This window comes from Ammospiza nelsoni, chromosome 27, assembly GCF_027579445.1.
Source record: "Ammospiza nelsoni isolate bAmmNel1 chromosome 27, bAmmNel1.pri, whole genome shotgun sequence".
Taxonomy (NCBI): domain Eukaryota; kingdom Metazoa; phylum Chordata; class Aves; order Passeriformes; family Passerellidae; genus Ammospiza; species Ammospiza nelsoni.
The window spans coordinates 5,804,220-5,823,137 of record NC_080659.1 but is presented as its reverse complement, the minus strand read 5'-3'; the positions used below and the strand labels follow the sequence as shown (position 1 = coordinate 5,823,137).

General features: G+C 60.4%; 2 protein-coding genes across 2 annotated transcripts; one reads left to right on the top strand and one right to left on the bottom strand.

Annotated features, from left to right (window-relative positions):
- Positions 1 to 776: 776 nt before the first annotated feature.
- On the bottom strand, positions 777 to 18,677 carry ZBTB7A (zinc finger and BTB domain containing 7A). Its single transcript, XM_059489800.1, has 3 exons — positions 18,550 to 18,677; positions 5,128 to 6,335; positions 777 to 1,500 (listed from the first exon to the last, which is right to left on the bottom strand). Exons 2-3 carry the CDS (start codon positions 6,318 to 6,320, stop codon positions 1,062 to 1,064), a joined length of 1,632 nt encoding a protein of 543 aa, XP_059345783.1. The 5' UTR covers positions 6,321 to 6,335; positions 18,550 to 18,677; the 3' UTR covers positions 777 to 1,061.
- Positions 17,392 to 18,918, top strand: LOC132084757 (basic proline-rich protein-like). Its single transcript, XM_059490016.1, has 2 exons — positions 17,392 to 17,943; positions 18,037 to 18,918. The coding sequence occupies exons 1-2, from the start codon at positions 17,392 to 17,394 to the stop codon at positions 18,916 to 18,918; spliced, it is 1,434 nt and encodes a 477-aa protein (XP_059345999.1).

The window sequence follows — 18,918 nt, the reverse complement described above, 5'->3', positions numbered from 1 at the left end:
GGAGGGAAAAATTCCCTGCGGGAGGAGGGAGAGGGGTGGGGGAAAATAAAAATTCCCTGGGGGGGATTTGGGACCCCCCAGCCCCAAATTCTGCCGGCAGCGGGGGCTGGGCTGACTCAGGCACTTCCTGGGCACTGCGGGGTGGGGACGGTGTGGGGACACGGGGAGGGACAGGGAGGGACACGGGAGGGACACGGGATGGACACGGGATGGACACGGGATGGACACGGCATCCACAGCACGGCTGAGCATCCCTGGTGTCCCCACCCCGCTGTCCCATCCCCGTGTCCCCAGCCCTGCCCTGTCCCCATCTCCAGCGTCCCCAGCCCCGGGTGCCCGACACAAACCCTGCCGAACCTGCTGCCCTCTCTCTCTCTCACATGATTTTTTTATTTTTTTAGGCAATTTTCCCAGCAATTTCTCCCCACCCGGAGCCCTCGCTGCCCGACTGAGCCTCGCACTCGGGGGGGGCTGGGGGACAGACCCCAAATCCTGACCCCGATCTCCTGGGAAGGAGCCCCCGGCCCCCAAATCCCAAACCCTGCCCTGCCACAGCCCTTCCAACTCCTACCACTCCTTTTTTTTTTTTCTATTTTTTCCTTTTTTTTTTTCTTAAATAGATCTCTCTCTGAAATAAGTTTTTTTTTCTTTTCTTTTTTTTTTTTTTTAAACATGTGTTTGGACACAAAATAAAGCTTTGGATTTACATGGAAGCTCTTTTCCATGCGACAGAGCCACTTTCCATCCCCACCTCGTGCTTCCCTAGCGTCCTTGCCTTTCCAAGAAAAGGTCCTTGGCTATGAGGGATCCTCGGGGGAGAGCCCCGCTTACGATGGGAAGATTGGAAAACATTAATATAATATCTCTCTTTTTTTTTTTCTTTTTTTTGTAGCTTTTTTTTGTTTTTTCCTTAAAAAAAAGGGAGAGAAACATCTTTTAAAGAGAAAAATCGGAGGAAAAGTACTAACTAGATTTTGTGACTTTGTTTCATCGTTTCATCGCTTGGGGTTGGTTTTACGGTTTTCTTTTCTTTTCTTTTTTTTTTTTTTTTTTTTTTTGGTTTAGGAGAGTCCTTGCTCATTACCCTCATCCGACCCTCCTGCTACATTCAATCCCGGCGCTTCGTTATTGGAATTCTCCTCAAAGTGCTGCTGCTGCTGCTCCTCGCTGCCCGCGGCCGCGTCCTCGGCCTCGGGGGCCGGGGCGCTCCCGTCCTCCGTGGGCGTGGGGGGCAAGGCCCCGCCGGCCTCCCTGACCCGCGGCTTGCGGCCCCTCCGCGACGGGATCCCGTTGCATCCATCTTTTTTAAGGTGCCTGTGCAGGTGGTCGGAGCGGACGAAAGTCTTGCAGCAGCTGTCGCACTGGTACGGCCGCAGCCCCGTGTGCACCCGCATGTGGTTCTTCAAGTCGTAGTTGTGGGCGAAGGCGGCGCCGCACTGCTGGCACAGGTAGGGCTTCTCCCCCGTGTGCTTCCGCATGTGCACCTTCAGCTTGTCCTGCCTGCGGGGACACACGGCCACGTCAGGGGGGTGTGCGGGAGGTGACGGGGGACGGGGTGCCAATGGGAGGGGGCTGGAGCGGCTGGAGTGGGGATGGGCATCAGTGCTGGGCAGCTCCTGGTGTGGGGATGGGCACTGGAATGGGCACCTCCTGGTGTGGGGATGGGCATCAGTGCTGGCACCTCCTGGTGTGGGCATGGGCAGCTCCTGGTGTGGGGATGGGCATTGGAATGGGCAGCTCCTGGAGTGGGGATGGGCATTGGAATGGACAGCTCCTGGTGTGGGGATGGGCATTGGAGTGGGCAGCTCCTGGAGTGGGGATGGGCATTGGAATGGACAGCTCCTGGTGTGGGGATGGGCATTGGAGTGGGCACCTCCTGGTGTGGGGATGGACATCAGTGCTGGGCAGCTCCTGGTGTGGGGATGGGCATTGGAGTGGGCAGCTCCTGGTGTGGGGATGGGCATTGGAGTGGGCAGCTCCTGGTGTGGGGATGGGCATCAGTGCTGGGCAGCTCCTGGTGTGGGGATGGGCATTGGAATGGGCAGCTCCTGGTGTGGGGATGGGCAGCAACACAGGGCTGGAACGGGGCTGAGCAGCTCTTGGTGTGAGGATGGGCACTGGCACAGGGCTGACCAGCTCCTGGTGTGGGGATGGACATTACAAGGGCCTGGGCAGCTCCTGGTGTGGGGATGGGCATTGGAATGGGCAGCTCCTGGTGTGGGGATGGGCAGCAATACAGGGCTGAGTATCAGCTGGAATGGGGCTGAGCAGCTCCTGCTCTGGGGATGGGCATTGCAGATGAGCAGCTCCTGGTGTGGGGATGGACATTGGCAGCTCCTGGTGTGGGGCTGAGCATCATCCAGCGCAGGGTGTGATGGTAGGGTCACACACTGTCACATATGGGGTCACACATTGCCCCATATGGGGCGTCAGCAGGGTTAAGGGGTCCCAGTTTGCCCCATATGGGGTGTGAGCAGGGTTATGGGGTCACACATTGCCCCATATGGGGTGTGAGCAGGGTTATGGGGTCCCAGTTTGCCCCATATGGGGTGTGAGCAGGGTTAAGGGGTCCCAGTTTGCCCCATATAGGGCGTGAGCAGGGTTAAGGGGCCACAAAGTGCCCCAAATGAGGTCTGAGCAGGGTTAAGGGGTCACACATTGCCCCATATGGGGTCTGAGCAGGGTTAAGGGGTCCCAGTTTGCCCCATATGGGGTGTGAGCAGGGTTATGGGGTTACACATTGCCCCATATGGGGCGTGAGCAGGGTTAAGGGGCCACAAAGTGCCCCAAATGAGGTCTGAGCAGCGTTATGGGGTCACACCCTGCCCAGCCCAGGCTGATCACAGCTATGGGGTCACACATGGCTCATTTGGGGCCAGGCAGGGCAGCCCCTCCTGCTCTCCCCAGCACCTCCCGACCCTTCCCAAGGGATCCACCCCATTTCTGCACGGATCACTCAGATCCCAGCCCTGAACCTTCTCCCTTTACCCACCGGATCCCAAAAACCCTAAAGCTCCAGGGAAGCATCAAAGCCCCAAGGTCATGTCCAGCTCTGAGCGACACACAAAGTGGCTTGTGAAATTAAAATCTGGCATTTTATAACCTCCCCAACTCTTTTTTTTATGGGAGCTGCTCCTCCCCCTGTGACCGCAGAGGAACCAGGAAACGCCAGGGAGCAAAAATCCCTGAGCAGGGCCGGGCTGGGTGGGGAACAGCGGCTGGAGCAGCCCCGATCCTCCTGCCACACCCCAAACCCCCTCCCAGACCCCTCCCATGGAACAGGGAAGGGATTTGATTCCAGCCGTGGATGGGGAAGGAGAGCAAAGGAATAACAGGGAATAAATAATATGGAATAAACAATATGGAATAAATGGAGTTCAGGGCACAGGAACAGCGATGCCAAGGACAGCTCCCTGTCCCTGTCCAGGCTTCCCAAAGCTGCTGTGGGAAGCAGCAGGAGGATGATGTGTTTTGGCTGGAATCTGGTGGTTTGGAAAAGCAGCTTTTTTACAGGTGCCAGGCCCTCCTGGGAGCCAGCAGGGAGCAGATCAGAGTCGCACAGAATGGGAGCAGGGTCCTGATCCCACAGAATGGGAGCAGATCCTAATCCCAAGGAATGGGATCAGGATGGAAAAAGGATGAGGTGGCACCGTTCTACCAACTCCCCCTGCCCACAAGTCCCTGTGCCTCTCCTCATGTCGCAGTGCCAGCCGCTGCCAGGGACCCTGTGGCACTTGCAGGTCCTGCAGTGCCCTGGATGGTGCACGGGGGGGAGATGGCTCTGGGGTGGCTCTGGGGTGGCTGTGGATGGCTCTGGGGTGGCTCTGGGGTCGCTGTGGGATCAGCCCCGGGCCCGGAGCAGGGAGGTGCCGCGTGGCAGGGCCGGGGGAGCGGGGAGGGAGGGCTGGCACCCTGCCCCTGCCATTATCTGCATTCCTCAGCTCTCCAACGTGGGCTGGGCGCGGCCGGCACCGGGGGAAGGGGCAGGACACGGCCTCGGCCCCTCGGGCTGCACCCCGGGGAGCTCACACGGATCCCACTCGGGATGGAGCCCCCAAAGCACCAGGGGCATGGAAGGGCCAGGAAAAGTGGCACAGTGGGAACATCTGGGCAGGCAGGGAGAGGGAAAAGGAGCAGAGAAAGGGAAAGGAAAGGGAAAAGGAGCAGGGAAAGGGAAGGGAAAAAGAGCAGAAATAGGGAAGGGAAAGGGAGCAGGGAAGGGAATGGAAAGGAGAGGGAGCAGGGAAAGGAAACGGAAAGGGAAGATAGCAGGAAAAGGGAAGCGAAAGGGAAAGGGAGCAGGGAAAGGGAAAGAGAAGGGAAAGGGAAGGCAGCAGGGAAAGGGAGCAGGGAAAGGGAAGGCAGCAGGGAAAGGGAAAGGGAAAGGGAAGGCAGCAGGGAAAGGGAAAGGGAAGGCAGCAGCCCCAGGCCGTCAGCCCACGCTGCCCCTCGCACGCCCAAGCCTCTCCAGGCTGGGACCCCCGGGCCGGCCCAGCCCCGCAGAGCCGGGGAGAGGAGGCGGTGCCCGGGCACGGACTGGAGTGAACCGGAGCTGCCCAAACAATGTCCCCTTTCTTTGGTGCTGCCGTGGCCCAGGCAGGGAGCAGAGCAGCCCTGATTAGGAACGGGGCCGTGGCAAACGCCCCCGGGAGCTGCACCGGGGCTGCAGAGCTCGCTCTGCCAAGGACACGAGTGGGCTCTGACCTCCCTCCAACCCAGCCACGGACACCTCAGCCATGCCACGAGCCATGCCCAAACCATGCCCCTGCTCCGGCCACGATGGACAGACCAAGAGCCGCAGCTCTGTGTCCCCATCACGTCAGGTTCCCATCAGAGCTCAGCAAGTCAGGACAGCAGGATGGTGGCACTGGCCATCGAGCCAGGCCCTTTGAGATAGCTCAGGTGTCACACCTGTCACACCCCCAAAGTGCTCCCTGGAAAACTTTGGCCTCCAGCCCCAACTCGCCAGTTAGGATGGAAATGAGTTGAGCAGAGAGATAAAATCACCCTGGGCTGGCTCCTGGAGTGAGGGGAGGGCCGGGTTTGGGTGCAGCCCCCAGGTTTGTGTACAACCCCAGGTTTGGGTGCAGCCCAAGGTTCACGTGCAGCCCCCGTGCCCAGCCGTACCTGGTGAATCTGACGTTGCAGATGTTGCACTCGTAGGGCTTCTCCCCGGTGTGGGTGCGGATGTGGCGCGGCAGCTTCCCGGCGCCCTGGATCACCTTCTCGCAGATGGGGCACTTCTGGAATGCTTTCGCCCTGATCTTCTTCTCCACCTTCTGCGACCAGGACGGGTACACGTCGCCCTCGCTGGAACTGCCGAAATATTTCAAGTAATAATCCATGACCCCGTCCTCGTCCTTGCGGTCGTCGTCGCCGAGCTGCTGCCGCCCCACCGAGTTGATCATCTGCTGGAGCAGGGCGCTGGCGGCCAGGTCATCCACCTCCCTGGCATCGTCCTCCGTCTCCGTGCCCGTGGGGATGAAGCTGGGCGAGTCCCCGGCCTCCTGCGGGTCCAGGGGGCCCCTGGGGGTGCCCCCCTCCTCCTCGGCCGGGGTGGCCAGGCCGCGGCTGCTGTAATGTCCGTTCTGGGAAGGGGAGAACATCCCGCCGCCCACCTGCTCCTCGTCCTCGCGCTCCAGCCACATGGCCGGGTTGCTGTCGGGGTCACAGTCACTTGCCTTTGGTCTTTCGGTTGGGGTGGCTTGCGAGTAGAAGTCCAGGCCGTTGCAGTTCGCCTCCTCCTCCTCCTCTTGGCCTCGGAAGTTCAGTCTCTGAAGGTCTCTCAACTCTGGGTTGGTCCACGGAAAGCTGCCTTGGTGGCCGTTCACGGGGTTGCTCTGGAAGAACTCCAGGTACTCTTTTGCTCTGAGATGGTTCCTCTGATCAATTTGATCTACTGTATCCATCTGGTCATTTTTGGCCAGAATCTTCCTCTCCAGGAGATCCGTGCAGACATCCCTGACGGCCGGGATCTCCAGCAGCGTGGCGGCGTTGAGGATGTCGTTGACGTTGGAAGTGCTGACGGTGAGGGTCGCGGTGTAGGCGAACTCCAGCAGCGCCGACAGCGCGTCCGCACTCACAAAGTCTATCTCATACACGTTCTGCTGGTCCACCACTAACCCTGAGGTGAAGAGCTTCTTGAAGTACTGGCTGCACGCCGCCAGGACGGAGCGGTGGGTGGGGAACTCCTGGCCTTCCACCAGGATGACCACGTCGCACAGCAGCCCGTTGTTCCTCTGCTCATTCAGGCTGCTGAGGATGTCGCTGCTGTGATCCGGGAACGGGATCCCTATGGGGCCGTCCACGCCACCCGCCATCTTCCAGGCTAAAGGCTGCGGGGAAGGAGGGCAAGGCCGTGAGTCAGAGCGTGGAGACATCGGGAGAATCCCCAAATTCCTCAGGGACGCACCTGGCAGGGTGTCCCCGTGCCTCTCCCTTCGTCCTGCCCGGCCTGTGCTTACCTGGCGAGGGGGAGGAGGAGGAGGAGGAACAGGGGCCAGGTGCTCTCGAGTGAGAACAGCTGAATTAGCACGGATCCGGGCCAGAGCAGCAAGCCTTGGCAGGGAGCGGGCATCACCCAGCCAGGCAGCACCTGGAGCGGGCACAGCTGTGCCCAGCGTGGGGCTATGGCACCCCGAGCCTCCCCAGTGCATCCCAGTCCTGCCCTGGGAGCATCTCCCAGCCCCATTCCTGCTGGAAGGTCCCCAGCTCCACGATGCCAGCACTGGAACACCATTCCCATCACTGATCCCTGGCTGCCAGCAGCCCTGGAGGGACTGGACAGGGAATATCCCCTGGGAAGGGCAGGGAGAGGGGAGCCCCGGCCTCCCCACGCTGCTGCTGCAGGTGTTTGACAGAGCAGAGCTGATCCCTGGAGGCTGAGGCAGCTCCTGCTCCTTCCTGGGAGCAGGAGACAGGAAAGGACACTGGGATCACCAAGTGCCAGCACCAGACCCAGATCCTGGACAGGTTCCAGCAGAAGCAGCAGCTCTTCCCAATGCCAAGGGTTTGTTTGGGACAAGATAAATAAATAAAGTCACTCCTGACACATCCACTTGACTCCAAAGGCTGGAAAAACCCAGCCTTTGCTGGGAAATGGGCACTGGGGCCTGACTGTGAGCCTGAGCAGTCCCTAATTCTCCCACAATCCCAGAAATTAAGAATAGCATTTCCCTCCTGTCCATCTCAAGCACAAATCCACACGCTCCTTGAAGCAGCGATTTGCTGGAAAATCAGCGTAACTCCCCCATCCCAAGCACTGGGATCAGCAGGAGCCAAGAAATCCACACACAAACCAGTCCAAAATTCACCCCAGCACAAGGCTGGAGTATCCAAGATCCTCATTTCCAGCTGGGGAAACTGAGGCACGGCGGGACGTGGCTGTCCCAGGCCATGGGGGGACGGATGAGTCAGGATGGATCCAGAACAGCAATAATTATTCAGGAAGCAGCTCCCAGCCCCGGGTCCCAGCAGGGAGCAGGAGCCCAGGTTGCACAACTCCGGCTTCCCCCACCCACCCCCGGCCTCCTCAGTAGTTTTCCATATTTACTTATTTTTGAAAAGTTTTGTTAAGCCCAGAAAATAAGTTTAACTTTGGCACCTTCCTGTTTCATACAGAGAAAAGGCAGGAGAAGGCAGGTCTGGGGCTGTGGAGAAGGGATCTGGAGCAATCCCTGCATAAGCAACAGCAGGAGGACACCAGGATTGAGCTCCCAGCAGGAATGGGATGGGGTGAGGAGGAGGAGGGAGGACGAGGGGGCCTGGATGGGCAGGGCAGGCACCAGCCCTGCCACCAACACCAAGCACCAAAGGCAGGTGGCCTCCTGAGACTCCTGGGACCGACTCCAGAGCCACCTCCTGAGCTCCTGGCTTTGACCTTTAAACCCTCATTTCACGGAGTTTTACATCAGGGAGGAAAGGGCTGTTTGGTGGCACCATTCCACATCAGACCTGGCCTCAGGGGTGACCTTGGGCAAGGTCACCCCATCCCAGGGGATCCCAGGGCAAGGTCAGCCCATCCCAGCACCCCCAGGGATCCCAGGGGATCTGGAACTGGGGTTCCAGAGGATCCAGAACTGGGGGTCCAGGACAATCTCACCCCATCCCAGGGGATCCTGAGCTGGGGGTTCCAGGGAGGCTTTGCTGCCTCAGCCCCACTTGTCCCATTCCCACCAGGGCAGCTCCAGAGCCCCCCAAACCCTGACTGGAGCAGATCCCACATCCCTGCCAGCCCCAGAACCAGCACTGGAGCTTCCCCCTCTCCCTCCTCTCTACAAGAGATGCTTTACAGGTTTTTTCCTCCCAAACCCAGTGAGCTGGAGCTGCGTGCAGCGTTTGGAGGGTCCTGAGGGAGCCGTGTCTGTCCCCACACACGGCCCAGCTCTGGGGAGCAGCCAGACAAGGTCCCCCCCCAGCCTGGGGCTGGGATAATCATCCCCACAGTGTGGGAATGGCTGCAGGGTCATGGGACTGCCCCTGGAGCCTGCTCCAACTCGGCCGCCCCGCACACAACACGGCCTTTGTGTGCCACGGCCGCCGTGCCCGGGGCTGCCGGGGGCAAAGGGGGCGTCCTGAGCCCCCCAGGAATGGGCTCGGGGCCTGGATGCTCCAGCCACAGCCAGAGACCGAGTCCCTAAAACATCCCCCAGTTCCCTTTCCAACAGCTCCAGTGGGAAATGGAGCGTTCCAGAGGATGGCTTTGGGGTTTTGGGAAAGGTGGGTGACTCAAAAGCTGCTCCGAGCACCCCAAATCCACTGCCTGCTCACGGCACCAGGGCTCAAGGCCACGACGGAATGGGCAAAATCCACTTGGGAATGTGCTGAAGCCAGGTGACAGTGACAAAAGCTGCTGGCACAACCACAGCTCGTCCCTGCCGGGCAAGGCAAGGCCTGAATGGGCCACCAAGGGGGAGCCTCAACTCCTGACCTGCATTTCCCAGCAGCTCCATTCCCTGCCTGCCTGCCTGCCTGCCTGGGGGGCTCCAGGGCCTGGGTGGCTCTGCAGGGCTCAGAGGTGCCACGCTGCACCCCAAAAGTGGCACTGGGGGACAAGTTTGGGAATGGCCCAACTGAGAGGGAACCACTGAGGTGAAATACAGCCCGTGAGGAGGAGGAGGAGGGGTTGGAGCAGCAGCAGAGCCCTCCAGGTGATTCAGGAACATCACTGACAGCCTGGTGGGATGCCCTGTGCAGCCCCAACCCTGCTCTGAGCCCCCTCAGACCTTCCAAAATCCCAACACAACAGAGCTGTGGCTGTTCCAGCTCCACAGGTCAGCCTGTCACACACAGGCAGGACAAATGTCATTTTTTGGGTGCTGAAAGGTAGTAAGGGATGTTCTGCACCTCCCTGAGCTGATGTTCCACATCCAGCTGATTCCCCATTGCCTTTGGACGCTGCTCCTCAACACTGAAATGGAATTCCTGAGGTTGGAGAAGCCCTGCAGGATCCCTGAGCCCCAGCTATGTGTAATCCCCACCTTGTCCCCAGCCCAGAGCCACCTCCAGGGATGGGAACTCCCAGGGCAGCCCCTGCCAATGTCCAATCATCCTTTCCATGCAGAAATTGTCCCAATACCCACCCTGAGCCTGCCCTGGTGTAACTCAAGGCTGTCCCCTGGGAGCAGAACCTGACCCCTCCTGGCTGTCCCCCCAGCCAGGAGCTGTGCAGAGCCACAAGGTCACTCCTGAGCCTCCCCAGCTCCCTCAGATGTTTTCCAGACTCTTCCCAGCTCCATTCCCTTCCCTGGGCTCTCTCCAGCCCCTGTGTGTCCTTCTGACACAGCACCCCAGCTGTGACCTCAGCGCTGCCATTTTATTTCCTTTTTTTAAGCTCAATTTCTCACCTCTCTTCTCCCAGACCCCCCCAGCCCATGAGCAGCACCCAGGGCTCACTGAAACCCCTGAGCTTGTGCTTCCCTCAGCAGGATGTCACCCAATCCCTCTCCTCCAGGAGCTCTGGAATTTGACATTTACATTCAAATGAGGCGACCACATCAAGATGGGATCCCAACCAAAAGTGCTGACAAAACACCTCTTTAATTACCAGTTTTCCACAGTGGTTGTTTTTCCTTTTCCCTTCACTTCTTTGCCTTAAAATTCAGAGGAAGCTGAGCAGTTTGGGAGGGCTGAGGAACAGCCAGGTGGAAGAGCTGGGTCACACCTGGGGAACAGGAACAGCCAATGCTCTCTACGTGCTCTGATCCGGAAAAGATCCCAAATCCCTCCCAAAGGCAGAGGTGCCGCCCTCGGCAGCAGCACAGGTGAGAACTTGAGCAACACCTGGCACCTGCTGGGGGCAGGAAGGGAGAATCAGCATCACCCTTCCCATGCAGCACGAGGCAAAATGGCTTTGGGGAGCTCTGCAATGCACAGAGCAGCATTTCCTGGGGAGAGCTGAGCTCTGGGAGATCCCTGTGGGATGGAGAGGGACTCTGGACATGAGGATGGACAGGGCAGGGTGAGATGGGATACTGGGGAGAGTTCCCAGAGCGGCTGCGGCTGCCCCTGGATCCCTGGAGTGTCCAAGGCCAGGCTGGAGCACCCTGGGTCACTCCAGGATGTCCCTGCCCATGGCAGGAATATTTCAGGTCCATCCAACCCAAACCGTTCTGGAACTTGGGATACTCAAGGTGTCCAAGGATCCCAAGCTGCTCTGGCATTTCTTGGAGCAAACACACACGACTGAGGCAGGGCAGCCTCAGCAGCAGCACCAGGGGAGAATTATTAAAATAATGGTGATTTACACCAAAAAAACACCCCAGGGGCTACTGATAATGGTTCTTTACATAAAAACACCCACTCCAGGGGCCGCTGAAAATGGGCCTTTACACAAAAAACCACTCCAGGGGCTGCTGCCCAAGCCCAAACACGACCCCAGCACTCCCTCACCACCCTGCACAAACAGGCATTTCCCCTAGAACAGCTCCCACCCCAGAGCTCTCCCCTGTTCACATTTAGGACAGCCCACCCCAGTGCCCCATCCCAGCTGTGCCAGCCTGGCTGTGCCAGCTCTGTGGCCAGGGCAGCAGAGGCAGAGCTGGGCTGGGAGCAGCCCAGGACAGGCCCCAGCAGGTCCCACCCTGCCCAGGATCCACCCGAAACTGCAGCGAGCCCCGGGACACACACACAGCTGGGAACAGGGATGGGGAAGGAAGGGGAAAGGGTGAAGGATAAAGGGAAGAGAAGGTTCTGTCTGCTTGGGAAAAGTCACAATTGCAACCACTCCACCGAGCCACGGAAACTCAGCTGCTCCCAACAAGGAAATGTGCTGTCGGTGCCTTGGGGCCAAACTAGCCCAATTATTTGGACCTGGAGAACCAGCTGGGTGTTCCTGAGAGGAAGACCCTGAACATCAACAGAACTGCACTGTGGGAAAAATCGAGATTAAAAAATCCCTCAGCCTACTTTTCTTTTAAATAAAACTACATTTTCAATGGTGCAGTGGGAAGAAATCCTTGGTCCTGAGAAGGCAATGGAGCCATCAATGGCCAAGGGTGAATTCCAGCTTTCTTCTGTCCTGCCTGGACACCCATCTGGGGTAACATGACCAAGATCATGCAGCTCTTGAAGTGAAGAGACTGGGGCAGAACCAGTGCCCTGCAAATGCCTGTGGCTGCTTTGCACAATCTGGCTCTGTTCCCCAAGCACGGGCATCCATCCCCTGCAGCCCCTCAACGGGGAAAAGCGACCACAGGTCTGGATTTGGGGCGTGAGCAATGAGACTGAACCACACCAGGAGGGCTCAGCTGGTTCCCAAAGAGGCTCCAGATCGCAGCCCTGACCAAACCCTGCTCCAGGGGCTCCTCAGAGGGGTTCATTGCTCTGGTCCTTCCAAAGATCAGAGCACCCCACTTCTTGTAGGTGCTCTGGATGCTGCAATGCTGCTACAAGAGCTCTGGAGACCTTCCAGTGCCTGAAGGGGCTCCAAGGGAGAAGGGAGGGACATGGAGGGACAGGACAAGGGGCAATGGATTCAAACAGAGCAGGTTTAGATGGGATGTTCCCCCTTCCCCTGGCACTCCAGGCCCAGGGAAGAAGCACCCAAAGCACTGCAGGAGCAGCCAGGAGAGGAGAATCCCACATCCTGCAGCTTCTGGCAGGAAGAGCAGCTGCTCCCACTCAAGTCTGGATGGGGCCCTGGGTCTGAACATCCCAGGAACTTCAATGGAATAAAGAGCCATGAAAGCAGGAACCATGGAGGGACCAGCAAGGTGGGGCTGGAGGTCTGGGATCCCTCAGCAGTGACAGGGAATTGTTGGCAATGCTGCTGTGGAGCCACCAGGAAGAAAGGGAACTGTTCCTCTTGGTTTTCCCAATCTGCCTGAACTCCAGTGGCTTTCACGTGCTGGCCCAGATGAGGCTGGACAAGCCAGGTGTGGAATTGCTCCAGAGGAAGGACAAGTGTCACCACGAACAGGCTCATCCCCAAGGCCTGGGCGAGACTCTGCATCTCCCAGACACCTGATGGTGCTCCCAAAGACACAGCTCCCTCCCCAAGGATTCACCTCCACAGCCCAGCGCCACATCCCACAGCTCCCAGGGATGGAACTGGGCTGGGATTTCCTTGCAGGGCCCAGCACAGCTCCTGGGAAACCTCAATTCCAGCTGCTGGCCAAAGGCAGGACGTGGATCCCGATGGACAACGGGGTGGCCAAACACCGGTGCTGTTCCAGAGCCTCCCCAGCTGCCACCCCCAGCCCTGACAGCACCAAACTCCTCTCGTGTTGCAAGGTGAGCCTGAACTGGTTCCTCCACCCAGCCCTCCTTGCCAATTTTCTCCTTTGTCATCAGAGGCCGGATTTAATCCGGCAGGAATGTGCCTTTTAACCCAGGGAGTCTCCCACCCCAGCTCTGGGTGTGAGGGGTATTTTGGGGTGAGCAGCTCCCCCATTCCCAGCACTAAAGTCCGTGGCACCACCTCTGTGTGCTGGGATTGTCCCCAGCAGCACCAACAGGTCCCAGAATTCCCCTGCAGGAGACAAAACAAACCCCAAACTGCTGAGAGCTGCCCAAAGACCCCCAATTCCTGCTGCAAACCCACCTCTGTTCCAGCACCTCCCAGGCCTCATCAACCCTCAGGCTAAGGTGAGTCCTCCTGAGCTCAGCCCAGAGCCCAGGAAGGCTGGATACCCTGGAACTCAAGGAAAATCAGTTTTTCTGCCCAAACAAACCCTTTTCACTGAGCCCCAGTGTGCCCACACTGCTGCAGCCCTGGCCCTCCAACGGGTTCAGTCCCACCTGGCTGCTGTGGGAAAACTCCCTGATTTGGGAGATTCTGGACAACACCAGGCCATGGCTGAGCCTGCCACAGTTCTCCAAAATACTTCACAAAGTCTCAGGAGCGTCAGGGAAAAAGGGGAAGAAGTGCACAAAGCACGAGGCTGTGTGTGCCCCAGTGCTGGCTGCAGGAGCTGCTCTGTCCCAGCAGTTCTTTTCCAACCTGGGAGCGTGCAGGCACCGGGATCCAGGCAGGAATAAGCAACTGCTCTCCAAAAGGCAGCGTGGGGCCCCTTTGCAAGGGAGCAATTGAGGACTCCAAGCTTTAACCCCCAGCACAACCCAGCTGCTCCAGGCTGGAGGACAACCAGAGCAGGTCATGCTTGGACACCCCCTCCCCTTCACAAGCCACAGCCTGTCCCCACTCCAGCCAAAATCCTCCCAAAGTCACTCCAGCGTTTCCTTGAGAAAAAGCAATCCCATCCACCCCTTCACCCCACATCTCCCCTCTCCTGCCACAGCTCTGGTGGCCTTCTGAACGGAGAGAACCATAAACACTGCTCAAACCCCAAATCCCCCAATCCCACAGGTGCCAGACAGCATTTACCCCCTCACACGTTCCCCTCCCTGTCACATCTCTCCTGTCCCATAAACAGGGAGCCCTAAAACTGCTCAAACCCCAAATCCCCCCATTCCCATTTGCTGCAGGAGCCCCCAGAGCTGTCCCCTGTCCCAGGATTGTCCCCCCCACCACTCCTGACAATTCCCTGCCCGAGGCTCTGGCATCAATCTAATTGCCTCAAATGACACCTCACAGACCTGCTGTTCTTTTCCACACCGGGAAGGTTGAGGGGGGGAAAAAAAAGGCAAAATAAATAAAAGAATAAGGCTGGAGTTTGGTGAGAGAGCAGGGCAGGGCAGCCCCTTATGTAATTCCCAGTTTGTGGATTAACAGCCAGCTCGTCCCGCCATTCCCGGCTCGGGGCATGACGAGAAAAAGCGAATCCCTGCAAAAGCAGGGCTCCATCAAGCACGGATCTCCCTCCTTCCTTCCTTCCTGCCCTGCTGGGGGGCACCAGGGAATGCTGATCCTGATCCCTCTCTGCTCTGCCTGTCGGGGCAGAGGCTCCGGGAGCTGCGACCTGTAGCTACAAGCCCACCTGCGGCACTTCCCAGCTCCAGCAAACAACGGGGAAAAATCTCATTCACTCACTGGTTCCCAGCGTGCCGGTGGGAAATGAGGAGGTGCACGAAGCAGGAAGGAAATGGGAGCAGGAGTGGAGGGAGTTAAAACCCAGCGCCAGGAGCGGGGAGCATCCTCTGCTGTGCAGAAACCAGGGACAGGGACAGGTCGGGAGAGGGGCACGGGCTCCAGGTGGGCACAGGGTGGGGAACAGGAGGGAACAACCCCGAAGGTGTCAGGATTTCATGCCCAGGAGGATGCCAGCGTTCCAGCAGGTGGGCACAGGGGTGAGGAACGGGAGAACGACCCCGAGTTTGTGCCCAGGAGGATGCCAGCGTTCCAGGCAGTGGGCACAGGGTGGGGAACAGGAGGAGAACAACCCCAAGGGTGTCAGGATTTCATGCCCAGGAGGACGCCAGCGTTCCAGCCAGCCAGGCCAGCGCTGGCGGGCCACATTCCCGGCTCTCTGGCCGCACATTTTTCCAGGGATGGGCGATGCCAGGCTGCTGGGAAGCCGCTGCTTGCCAGGGGATCTGCAGCTCATCCCACCGCCGTGCCCTTGGCTCCCACCTGCAGCCCCGGGGCAGCTCGCAGCAGTCTCCAGTTTCTCGCACCTCGTGGCACTAAGCCGAGCCCTATAGTTCCCCTCAGCTCCCCTCAGTTCCCCGGCAGCACCTGCAGCCCGGGACGCCCCCGGAGCCCCACCGGGAGCCGGCCCGGCCGCGCCACCGGAGCCGGTGGGAAACTGAAACTGAGCGCAGGGAAGGCGATACGGGCACGAACAATCGGCCCCGGCTGCTCGGAGAGGATCCCAGCCCGGCCTGACCTCGTTTACTCCCGCTGACGTCCTGCACGGCTCCTCCGGGACGCTGCAGGCACAGGTACAGCGACGGACACGGCACCGGCTGGGACCAAAGGGCCACGGGCTTGGGGATGAACGCTTCCCCCAGCTCAGACACTGCCTGTCTTCCTCCCTTTCCCCGAGTTCTGCTCCTCAAAAGGCTTTTAATTACAGACCGGGACCGGTCTGCTCAAATTTGAGGTTAAAGCTGGTTGAGAGCGTAGTTAAAGCAACTGTTTATTGCCTGGACTAGGAGAGATAAGGAGCAGGGTTCTAATTGTTCGCCGCACAAGCTCGTCTTCCAAAAAACTCAGCATCCCGAGACGGGGAGAGAACCCTCAAGTGTCAGTTTAAATCAAGATTGAACCACAGTTCTCAAGCATTCAGACTCTGTCTCAAACACACACCTGGGATTTTCAGGTGGGACACCTGCCTGGGACTCGATCCTGCAGCTCAACCCCAGCACTCGATCCCAAATCAAGGTCTTGACGGGAGACAGGAGCACCCAAACCACCACAGAGCCTCGATGGCAGCATAAACTTCACCCCTCATTTGCCTCCCGTGCCCACATCCAAATTCCCACGCTGGGAGAACAACTGGAATTTTTAATTCTGCTTCCAAAAGTCACCAAACACGAAGGGAGCCCGGCTGCCCTCACCGTGCCAAATTAATTCCACCCAGCTCCTCCACAGAGCAGAGCTCCTCATGAAGCCACAGCTAAAGATCTTCACCGGACCCACGGCCACGAGATGAAATACGAGTGAAAAACGATTAATAATTAAAAAAAAAAAAAAAAAAAAAAAGGCAGAGGAAGAGTTGCAGAGCAGTAAAGTGAGGAACTACTTTCATTCACCACCACATTTATTAAGAGCTCCTGCCTTGCAAAACCCTCCCTGGAGTTACTGAAGCAATTAAGGCTTGGTGGAAAAATCCCACCATCTCACCCGTGTTTGGGTTGCGCCTCTTCACTCCCTCTTTCACCAGAACAAGCCTAAACAGGGGCCAGAATGAATATTAAACAAGAAAGGCTCCTCTCTAATAAACTCCTCCGTTTCTCCCGGTCTCTTTTATTTTTTTGTAAAGTAGTTGAAATCCAACAACTCCAGCAAAACCATCAGAATTAAAGCCAGCCCAGCTCTTCCTGCTCAGCCTCCAGAAGAGCCCACACGCTTCAATTTCCAACCAGGACGGGCAGAATCCCTGAGAAATCACACAATTCCTTGAAAAACACCACCAGCAACCACCCCAAACACTTTTGGAAAGCGCCACGATGACCTTTTAGCTCCGCTGCTACGCCGAGCACAACTTCAACCCTCATTAGGTTGTAAATTCTTCCAGGCAGAACCTTTCTCTCCCCGTGTCCATAAACCAGTTATTATATAAGTTATGGTTTCGATAGCCAGGACAACCAACAGCCCCGGGAACACAGCTGCTCTTGAGCTGGGACGGCAGCAAACTCTCAGCACCAAGAGTCCTTGAGCCCACAGAAACTTTGGCTGCCCAAAGCCGTCCTGAGGGTCTGCAGGAGCTCAGGGAACACCGAGAGCCAGGCAGGGGCCGGGCAGTCACGTCGGCTGGGCTCGTACAACAGGAACTGTCGCTTTCAGCGGAGGAACATTGGGATTTACACGTTCTGGTGCTGCTGCCGGAGTCCCAGGGCTTTCCATGGAATCATGGAATAACCTCAGCTGGAAGGGACCCACGGGGACCATCCAGCCCTGCACAGACACCCCAATAATCCCACCCTGTGCATGCCTGGGAGCGCTGTCCAAACCCTCCCGGGGCTCTGGCAGCCTCGGGGCCGGGGCCATTCCCTGGGGAATCTGTCCAGCACCCCACCATGCTCTGGAAAAAGCACCTTTTCCTCATCTCCAACCTCAGCCTGTCCTGACACAGCTTCACAAACCAACTTTCCCCACGCTCCTGGAACAACACGGCCAAGGAACCCTTTCCCTGCAGTGCCCGGCTGCCAGCCCACGCTGCCAGCGATGTGTCCGTGACTCCGTCCCGTCTCCAGCCCCACCAAGCCCCCGCTCCGAGGGGAACGGGGCAGGGACCTTTGCCTGTGTCACGGGGGCCTCGGCACGGCACGGCACGTTTGGGCACCTGACCGGAACCACCGTGCCCAAACCCGAGCTCCGGGTGGGGGATGACGATGAGGAGGCAGCGCCGGCTGCCCGGGCACGCGGGGAATGTTTTGGCAGCTCCCAGGGATGCTGCCCCTCTCGCCGGGCCCTGGGCGCTGCGCGGTCCCGCGGGGGGAGAGGCTTATCCCGCCGGGCTCCTGCGGGCAGCAGCGCCCCAGCCCCGCGGGGGGATTATCACCGCGGCCCCCCCTGCCCGCAGCCGGCCGGGGGGAGATAAGGGACGCCCGAGGGGGGTAAAAACAACGCCGGGCGCGCAGGGCCGGAGCGGGGCGGGCAGGGCCGGGCCGGCGCCCCCCGGCCGCCAACGACCTTGGGGTGCGCGGGGACGGCGCGGCCCGACGCCCCCGCACGGGGCGGCCCCGGGGGACCCCACCCATGACCGGCCTCCCCCCTCGCCGGCCCGGGCCGCCCCCCCCGCGGGGCCCACAGGGAGCCTTGGCCGGGCGCCACGACCCCACCCCTTCCCCCGGGCGGGCGGGCGGGCGCCGCAATGGAGGCCGGGGGGAGGCGGGGGCGGGGGGCGCGGGGGGGGAGGAGGGGGGGGCGAGGTGCCGGTGCGGCCCCGCGGGGGCGGCGGGGCGGGCGGGGGTCGCGGCGGGGCCGGGCCCGGGCGGGGGTCGTGGGCCCGGGCGGGGGGGGCCGCGCAGGCCCCGCCGCGCCCGTCCCCGGCCACCCCGCGCGGCGCCCGCCATTGGGCCGGGCGGCGGCGGGCGGGGCGGGCGCGCGGGGCGGAGGGCGCGCCCCGATTGGCCCCGCCCGCTGCCCATCAACACGCCTCCCGCTCGCCGCGCGCGCGGGGGCCGCCGGGAAGCGCAGTCCGCTCGCCCACCGGCACCTGCGGCGCGGCGCCGCCGAGGGACTACAACTCCCGGCAACCCCCGCGCCGCGCTCCCCCCCACTCCTCCCCGCTCCCAACCCTTCCCCCCCCCCCCCCTCCGCGACCCCCCCAGCACGGCCCGGCCAAGTACAACGTATACGGAGGGGGGGCGGAGGGGGGGCAACCCCCACCCCCCCCCCGCAACGGACCCAACCGACCCCTCCCCACCCCCCACTGCCCCCCACCACCCCCGGGGAGGGGGGGGGGAGGGTCAGGCCCGAACCACCCCCCCCCCCCATGCGCGACCCCCCCCCCAGTGCGCGCCCACCCCTCAGTTCCGTACCGGGCGGGGGCCGAGCGGTCCGGGCGAGCGGAGCGGGCCGCGCCGTGCCGAGGCGGGCGGGCCGGGCCGTGCGGGCGGGCGGAGCAGGCTCTGGCCGCCCCGCGGGAGCTGCTCGCCGAGGCCCGTATGCGGCTCCTTCCTGCTCCGGCCGGGGCCGCCCCGCTCTTAAAGGGGCCGCGCGCCGCCCCCCCGCCCGCCGCCCCCCCCGCGGGGCGCAGCCGCCTCCGGCCGGGGGGGGGGCGCAGCGCGGGGGGGGCTCGGGGGGGGCGCGCGCGGGGGAGACCCCAGGGGGGACCCGCGGACCCCCCCCCCCCCCCAGCGTGGGACAGCGCGAGCGGGGACACGCGTGTCGCCTCCCCCTCTGTGTGA